This window comes from Anomaloglossus baeobatrachus, chromosome 4 (genome assembly GCF_048569485.1).
Source record: "Anomaloglossus baeobatrachus isolate aAnoBae1 chromosome 4, aAnoBae1.hap1, whole genome shotgun sequence".
Lineage (NCBI taxonomy): Eukaryota > Metazoa > Chordata > Amphibia > Anura > Aromobatidae > Anomaloglossus > Anomaloglossus baeobatrachus.
In genome coordinates this window covers 191,509,278-191,519,036 of record NC_134356.1, presented here as the reverse complement: position 1 = coordinate 191,519,036, position 9,759 = coordinate 191,509,278, and the positions used below count along the sequence as shown (strand labels likewise).

The 9,759-nt window shown below is 40.1% G+C and overlaps 1 protein-coding gene across 1 annotated transcript; it reads left to right on the top strand.

The window, feature by feature from the left end:
- The first annotated feature begins 818 nt into the window (after nt 1–818).
- On the top strand, nt 819–9,354 carry MSX2 (msh homeobox 2). The gene is made up of 2 exons (XM_075342345.1): nt 819–1,319; nt 8,079–9,354. The coding sequence occupies exons 1-2, from the start codon at nt 971–973 to the stop codon at nt 8,501–8,503; spliced, it is 774 nt and encodes a 257-aa protein (XP_075198460.1). The 5' UTR covers nt 819–970; the 3' UTR covers nt 8,504–9,354.
- Nucleotides 9,355–9,759: the final 405 nt, after the last annotated feature.

Below are 9,759 nucleotides of genomic sequence, written 5' to 3'. Positions count from 1 at the left end.
TGTATTCATCCTCATATTATTTTTGTACTCTTCTTATATTATTCTTGTATTCTCCTTATTTTATTATTGTATTCTTTTTCTTCTTCTTCATCTTCTTCTTCTCCTTCTCCTTCTTCTTCTTATATCATTCTTGTATTATTCTTCTTCTTCTTCATCTTCTTCTTCTCCTCCTTCTTCTTCTTCTTCTTATATTATTCTTGTATTCTTCCTCTTCTTCTTCATCTTCTTCTTCTTCTCCTACTTCTTCTTGTTATATTAGTCTTGTATTCTTCTTCTTCTTCTTCTTCTTCTTCTTCTTCTATTATTCTTGTATTCTTCTTCTACTCGTAGTCTCAGATTGTGTGATTGGCATGTATATGTCATTTTATAGAGAAATCATTATCATAGGACCCTAACAGCCCAGACATCAAAGGCCCCCCGTCCTGGTAGTCAGTCACATATCAAATGTATCTCTATCAGTTAAATGCCAAGATGATACTTAAAATGTTTACATGTAGACACATGAAGACATTACAAAGAAAGAAGTCTTTAAAGCGGAGACTAGAAAGAGAAAATTGGTTATATGAGCTTCCTCTTCATATAATCAAACTTAATTACCCAAGTGACTTTTCAGTTTCTTGTGATTACAGCCCTACAGGTATCACTAATAACACAGCACAGTTTGCAGCCTGTGTAATTAACTCCCTCTTTCTTTCTTTTCCTTCAGTCCTAGAATCAGCGCAATAAAGCAGAGCGCCTCAGCCAATCAGGAGAGGCGGAATGGTGACGTCACGCGAGCCGGGCGTTTCCTGTTGGTTGTCAGAGAAGCTGCTTTGAAAAGACGAAAGAGAAAAGTGTGTGGAGTCTCCTTGAAGATTGTGCAGGCTGCGCAGCTCGGATCTCAGCGCCGAGACGCCACACTGCCGGGCTGCCTTCAGCAAAGGGATCTTGGCCAGGAAGGGGACTTGTGTGCGCCCCCTCAAAGACCAGCATGTCTTCACCTAGGAAAATCAAGGAGGATTTAAGCTCTGATGAAGAAGGTTCTGTGCATCCCATCCACTCCCCATCGGAGGATCACAAGATCAAGGTCTCCAGCTTGCCTTTTAGCGTGGAAGCCCTTATGGCTGATAAGAGGATTCCTAAGGAAGTGTCCCACCTACGTGGCTTGGAGGTTCCAGGAGCAAGTAGCCACAACCCTAGACACCTGCACTTAGGGAGCAGAGAGAGTCCTAGCCCCCCAGGGGTTACAAAAAACTATGAAACTTCATCTGTGAAATCCGAAAACTCAGAAGATGGGACTGCATGGGTGAAGGAAGGAGGCAGCTATTCCCCGCCACCAAGTAAGTCATGCCACTTTCATGTTCCTGGTGCCACAGAGATGTCTATCTGCAGCGCTGGGCTCTGATTTCATGTACGAGGCTTTCATCCTCCTAATTGAGCCTGGCTGCTCTGCATGCCCTGATATCAATACCCCAGAATATATCGCAATATCAGGCTGACACGCTCTGGCACTGCATAGGTTAAGCCTGGTCTAGGTCTCCCTGGAGGAACTTGTTATTAATGCTTCTTATTCATTCACATCTCATACTGGTCACTCCAGGTTTATTTTACTTGATGGATGAGCTCAGTTTGAATTTATTAGGACTAGAACTACTGTGTATCGCCAACTCCCAGCGAGCAGTGAACAAACACTTCAGAGCTTTCACTCGAGTTGTCTCAGATCCTTCTTGTGTCAGCAGCAGATCGAGGTACTGGTGGCTCACTGTGGGATAGTGTCCTGCCAGGAAGGGGCAGTGGAGGTGGCTCTGATGGCTCACTGTGGGATAGTGTCCTGCTAGGAAGGGACAGTGGAGGTGGCTCTGGTGGCTCACTGTGGGATAGTGTCCTGCCAGGAAGGGGCAGTGGAGGTGGCTCTGATGGCTCACTGTGGGATAGTGTCCTGCCAGGAAGGGACAGTGGAGGTGGCTCTGGTGGCTCACTGTGGGATAGTGTCCTGCCAGGAAGGGGCAGTGGAGGTGGCTCTGATGGCTCACTGTGGGATAGTGTCCTGCCAGGAAGGGGCAGTGGAGGTGGCTCTGATGGCTCACTGTGGGATAGTGTCCTGCCAGGAAGGGGCAGTGGAGGTGGCTCTGATGGCTCACTGTGGGATAGTGTCCTGCCAGGAAGGGACAGTGGAGGTGGCTCTGATGGCTCACTGTGGGATAGTGTCCTGCTAGGAAGGGGCAGTGGAGGTGACTCTGATGGCTCACTATGGGATAGTGTCCTGCCAGGAAGGGGCAGTGGAGGTGGCTCTGATGGCTCACTGTGGGATAGTGTCCTGCTAGGAAGGGGCAGTGGAGGTGGCTCTGATGGCTCACTGTGGGAGAGTGTCCTGCCAGGAAGGGGCAGTGGAGGTGACTCTGATGGCTCACTGTGGGATAGTGTCCTGCCAGGAAGGGGCAGTGGAGGTGGCTCTGATGGCTCACTGTGGGATAGTGTCCTGCTAGGAAGGGGCAGTGGAGGTGGCTCTGATGGCTCACTGTGGGAGAGTGTCCTGCCAGGAAGGGGCAGTGGAGGTGGCTCTGATGGCTCACTATGGGATAGTACCCTGCCAGGAAGGGGCAGTGGAGGTGGCTCTGATGGCTCACTATGGGATAGTGTCCTGCCAGGCAGGGACAGTGAAGGTGGCTCAATATGGGATAGTGTCCTGCCAGGAAGAAGCAGTGGAGGTGGCTCTGATGGCTCACTATGGGATACTATCCTGCCAGGCAGGGACAGTGGAGGTGGCTTCTTGTGTCAGCAGCAGATCGAGGTACTGGTGGCTCACTGTGGGATAGTGTCCTGCCAGGAAGGGACAATGGAGGTGGCTCTGATGGCTCACTGTGGGATAGTGTCCTGCCAGGAAGGGGCAGTGGAGGTGGCTCTGATGGCTCACTGTGGGATAATGTCCTGCCAGGAAGGGGCAGTGGAGGTGGCTCTGATGGCTCACTGTGGGATAATGTCCTGCCAGGAAGGGACAGTGGAGGTGGCTCTGATGGCTCACTGTGGGATAGTGTCCTGCCAGGAAGGGGCAGTGGAGGTGGCTCTGATGGCTCACTGTGGGATAATGTCCTGCCAGGAAGGGGCAGTGGAGGTGGCTCTGATGGCTCACTGTGGGATAATGTCCTGCCAGGAAGGGACAGTGGAGGTGGCTCTGATGGCTCACTATGGGATAGTGTCCTGCCAGGAAGGGGCAGTGGAGGTGGCTCTGATGGCTCACTGTGGGATAGTGTCCTGCCAGGAAGGGGCAGTGTAGGTGGCTCTGATGGCTCACTATGGGATAGTGTCCTGCCAGGAATGGGCAGTGGAGGTGGCTCTGATGGCTCACTATGGGATAGTGTCCTGCCAGGAAGGGACAGAGGAGATGGCTCTTCTGCTCTGTACTCCTGCAGTAGATCTAGGCACTGATGGCTCACTCTGGGATAGTGTCCTACCAAGAAGGGGCAGTGTAGGTGGCTCTTCTCTTATGCACTCCGGCAACAGATCTAGGCCCTGATGGCTCACTCTGGGATAGTGTCTGTCCTACCAAGAAGGGGCAGTGGAGGTGGCTTTGATCTCTCACTATGGAATAGTGTCCTTCCATGAACGAGCAGTGGAGGTGGCTTTCTCCTCTGCACTCCTGTAGCACAGAACACTGATATGGCCGGCCAATGGCGGAAGAGACTCCTGAGAGCCGGATGTTTATTTAAGATCTTCATGGTATCTTCAGATGAACTCTGCAATACATATGTTTGAAGAGGATTGAAACAATAAAAGGATTGTTGAGATGGTTTGTGGTGTAGAGTTAATAACCCACTAAGAAGAGGAGACATGCGGCTTGTACTGCTTCTCATGTAGAACACTGCTCCTATTGACTTTACAGAATCATTAGCCACAATAAATGTAATTACAACTAATGTCACGAATTGGATTCACACCAATTGTAAACCATGCTTTAATGCAAACATCTATCTATTATCTATTTATATATCTATCACATCTATCTTTATCTATCTATATATCTCTATTATACATCTAGCTATTTATGTCTTATTTATCTCTATCGCTCTATCTTTCTTCTATCTGTATTTCTATTTATCTATGTCTTCATCTATCTACCTATCTGTATATCTATCTTTATCTCTTTATTATCTATTTTTCTGTATATCTATTATCTCTATTTATCTATTGTCTATCTCTAGCTATCTATTATCTATGGATTTATTTCTATCTAGCCATCTATCTGTATCTCTAGCTATTATCAATCTTATCTTTCTAGCTATTATCTATCTGTATTATATATCTCAATATCTATCATCTATCTATTAGCTATCTATCTCTCTGACATCACAATACATTTTCGTATATTGCAATCCCCCAATCATGATATTCAAGCCTAAATTCCATTATATTAGTCATTTCCTCCTAGACACGTCCCAGAAATATGATTTACTAACCTGTCATACCCTAAAGTGAAGCGATGTCAAAACCCAGCCGACAATTAACCCAATAACCTATTGCTTGCATAGTGCATTTCTTTGAGCAGTATAATATATATATATATATATATATATATATATATATATATATATATATATATATATATATATATATATATATGTTGGCTATGCATAGTCATCGTATAATATAGAGGAGGGGGAGTCAAATATTACATATACAATAAATTTCAGTCTGACAGTCTGACACCGACCTGAAGGCATGGGGGCAGTTTAAGGTTCTTCTGTGTGTTAGTGGGGAATACTTTTCCATTTACCCTTGACCACTATGTTATGGCTGTGCTATCTAATTAATTCCACTTCTTCTAACCCTACAACCTCCAGCTGTAAGGGAATGCTGATGGAGATCCAGGGGTTGAAGGCTGTTTAGTCTTATAAGGGGTTCCTGATGTGTACTAGTGATCATACTGAATGTGGACTGTGTAGGTGAGGAGGGTCCTGATGGGGCTGCTGCACACCTGCAGTGGGGTCTGTAGCAGCCTCCTGCTCCTGACATCACTGATACCTGAGCTCAGCCATCCCCCCAGACCCTGACACTTGGTAATTAGGGGCTACATGGTACCTTGGCCTTGTGTAATGGGCTCTGTGTCACTCTCAGACACTCATTTCCAATAGGTTATTTAATTCTGTGTAATTTTAAATAATTTCTGTTGTATAGGTGCATGGATCATATTATGTTTCCCAAAATTCCACTACATAAAGTAAAAAAAAAAAAACAACCTTAGAGCCAAATCTTGTTAAATAAATCCACAACTATGGTAATCACCCAGTACATTCTTTAATTGAGATTGACTTGACGGAATAAATCTAAAGAAAAGTATTAAATGCGATTAAATACAAGCAGGTTACTAATAAAGCTTTAGGAACAGCTTACTCTCTAAGTCACCCTGGAATGTTCTTCAAATGAAAAGCTGTCACAAAGAAACAACTAAAGAAAGAGCTAATATTGTTTGATTCTTGTGGGGTAAAGCAGAAAAGATGAAATAAATACTAGATTTACCATTTCACAAGATTATTGGTATTTAAAGTAAATGAGATAAATACATGATAAATAAAGTATTTATAAAATATTTTGGAAAACAAACAAAAAAGCAACAATTATAAAATCTGGCCTGTTTATTAAATACGGTAAGAAAAGTGCAAGATAAACTTTGGAATAATACAACATAATTAGTGGCAATGAGAAAATCAACATACAAATAAAAAATAATCATAACAATATATTGATTATGAAATGAATGTTATTAGATATAAGGTAGTTAGGGAGTAGGATTCGTAGAATTACTTTCATGATAGAGATGATCAATATTACGGTTGACTTCCTTAATAAGCTGTAAAAAAAAGTCAGCAAAGTGTTTATTACAATAAAGGAAATTCAGAAATGATTGAAACATTGATAAATTGTGGCATCAGCCCACTCAGGATTGATGACTTGTAGGAAACATCCACAAAACTCACTGGTGGGAAAGCAGTAACAATAGTATTGTAGGGAGTCCTGGAACTCGGGCTGGATCGTGAGGAGAGATCCACTCATTGCTCGCTTTAGAAGGATTTTGTGTTGTTGTTTCTTCCTTTCTGTATCTTCTTGCACCACTGGACCAGACTGCTGGTTGTTAGGAAAAGAGGATGTTGTATAGTAAGAAAACAATAGGATCCGTGAAAGATCACACGATTAAGATCCTGCACACGACCAAGGGGCATAATGTTCACGTGCCTATAGCTAGGTAGCTAGATAGACAACGATAGATAGACAGATAGATGGATAGATAGATAGATAGATAAATAGATAGATAGATAGAGATAGGTTATATATATATATATATATATATATATATATATATATATATATATATATATATATATATATAGATATAGACAGACCTCTCTCTCTCTCATACATATATATATATATATATATATATATACACACAGATAGATAGATATAGATGGATACACACACACTCACACATATATAGATATAGACAGATAGACTTTATATATATATATATATATATATATATAAACACACCTCTCTATGTGTATATATATATATAATATATATATATGAGATGGATAGATAGATAGATACACACACTGTCACATATACAGATATAGACAGATAGACTTTATATATATATGTATATATATATATATATATACATATATATTGCTGAAAAAATAAAGTGAACACTAACATACCATTGTGTTGTTTAAGTGTACCCTATATTTTTTTGAGCAGTATATATACATATATATATATATATATATATATATATATATATATATATATATATATATATATATATATAAAAACACAAACATATATATATATGCAAATATATACACACATATACATATAATACATATATATATACACACACACACACACACACACACATATGTACATATATATATATATATGCATATAAACATGAATGTATATGTGTATATATGTGTTTATATACAGTGTATGTGTATATATATATATATATATATATATATACACACACACGCGCACACACACAGAGTTTAGCTATTTCTGTTTTTTTTTCTAACTTTTTGCTTGTTTAGATATTTAAATATTGCAATTCCACCTTGAAAGTCTGTTGTGTATATTTCTATATTTATAGTTAGATAATATATGATAACCAGATATTCATTGTGTCCTCTACTTTATCATCATTGTTGTTACACAATAACTCCATCATATGAGCCCTCTAGTTAGGACGGTTAGAAATCATTATATGAGTGTGAATGGTGTCACGTATGTGGAGCTTGGGAAGTTCCTCTCTGAAGTGTTATTAGATTATTAGATGACAAAAAGCCATTGATGAGTAAAGTTTACACCCTGGAAATCGGAGGGGATTGTAAAGACTATAACGATCGTTAGGAGACGATCTTTAGAACAAGGTTTTTAGAACATGATATTTAGTAGACAAAACAATCTATAGAACACGATCCTTTAGAAAGCAATCTTACACGATCTTTAGGAGACAATCTTTAGAACATGATATTTAGAAATCAATCATTAGGAAACTATATTTAGAAGACAATATTTAGAAGACATCTTTAGAAGATAGTCTTTAACAGACAATATTTAGAACACTACCTTTAGGACACAATTTTTAGAAGACGATTTTTAGAAGACAATCTTCAGGACGCAATCTGTAGGACACGATCTTTACCACACGATCTTTAGGACATGATATATAGAAGATGATTTTTAGAAGACAATCTTCAGGACACAACCTTTAGAAGACGATCTTTAAGACACGACCTTTAGAAGACGATCTTTAGGATACATAATTAGGAGATGATTTTGAGATAACAATCCTCAGGACACGACCATTAGAAGACGATCTTTAGGACACGATGTTTAGAAGACGATCTTTAGCACAGCTTCAGTAAGGCTGTGGCAGTGCCCAGTGAATGTGTGTAAGTTAATGATGCAGGGCTGTACTGGTCATTCAATAAAAATATATAAAGCCAACCTAGAGGAATATTTCTCTCTATCTCACTATGTATGATTTGCTTGCCATTATCACTGTGCATTGTGTGACGGATGTCTGACCTATGTCTTTGCAGGACACCTCAGCCCCTCCACCTGCACCCTGAGGAAACACAAGACTAACAGAAAGCCCAGGACTCCCTTCACCACTTCCCAGCTATTGGCCCTGGAACGTAAATTTCGCCAGAAGCAATATCTCTCAATAGCAGAAAGAGCTGAATTCTCAAGTTCTTTGAACCTAACAGAAACCCAAGTGAAAATCTGGTTCCAGAACCGTAGAGCCAAAGCCAAAAGACTGCAAGAGGCTGAGTTAGAAAAACTCAAGATGGCAGCTAAGCCAATGCTTCCACCTGGTTTTAGCTTACCCTTCCCTATCAACTCTCCTATTCCAGCAGCATCACTGTATGGGTCATCTTACCAACTGCACAGACCTGTTCTCCCCATCCCTCCTGTAGGACTCTATGCGACTCCCGTTGGATACAGCATGTATCATTTAACTTGAGATGATTCTAAGCAGAACATGGAAATGGACTAGCCTATAACGTACTTGTGGGCCCAATATGGCCCCTGCCTGCACCAAAGACTCTGTTGATCACTCTGTGGATATCCTTTCACCCATATTGTGAAGACCTGCTCTCACAAGTGCCTTATAGCCTGTGTTGCACATAGACCAGCCATACAATGAGTTACTGAAAGACACTATGTAGCAATGGAGGAGAGAAGCGAAGTAGTAGTATTATTTTACAGATCAGTTATTTATAATAGGGTTGTATAGATGTCCCTATCACCCCTTACATTCACAATAAGGGAGACATTGGTGTAAAAATGTACATAGCAAGGATATGTCAAGAAGAAACCAAAGACTTAATGTTTATAATCAAAAGCGCCATACAAAACCCTATGTAATACCTTCCCTCATTCAGGGGGGTAAAGTATGGGACCTTGTCTTTCATTCTTGTGCAAGGGTTAACTCATGTGCCTTAGCAATTACTGGTGCCTGCCTCACACAGATTATCTATGGTTTAAATGAGCAATATATTGTATCACAGTTGTATTTACTGGAGGGTTTTACTGATTTTAGTCACTGATTCTGCCTATTTGGGGCATCTTCAAAGCATTGTAGGCTTTGAGAAGAGAATAAGGGACCATATCTACTACCCTCACTGAATCAAATATTGTCGAATAGTTTGTGCATTTTTTGTTTTACTGCTGAAACTCACGAACCACTGACTCTGTATTCTCATTCTCATCCCTTTGAAAGGGACATCTTGTAAGATGGTATATATTTTATTAAAGAGTTATAATTTCATATATCTCTTATTTGTAATTAAATTAAAATCTTGTTACAATTAATCTCAATGTGTCTGGTCTTGTCTAAAACGATAGTGTCCTCCCCTAGTGAACTAAATTCTCAATTAACTATTTAAATATATGATGGCGGATGACATATCAATAACCGTAATAAGCCAGAGTAAAATATTTTAAACCACTAATATCATAATGATTGTGATAATAGTAAAATATTATAATCCTCATCATATTGATCATCATTTTTTATTGTCATTTTATGTTATATGTATAGTTCATGTGCATATCCATCTATATTGTAGAACTCGGCAGCACTTACATAGTTTTCAGCATTTAAGATTAAAAAATATATAGTTTAATTCGCCATAGGGGGTTAGACAATATAGTATTTTATTAAAAAAAGTTTCTTCAAATATGAAATGCAGTGTAATAGTTCTATGGAAAAAATAA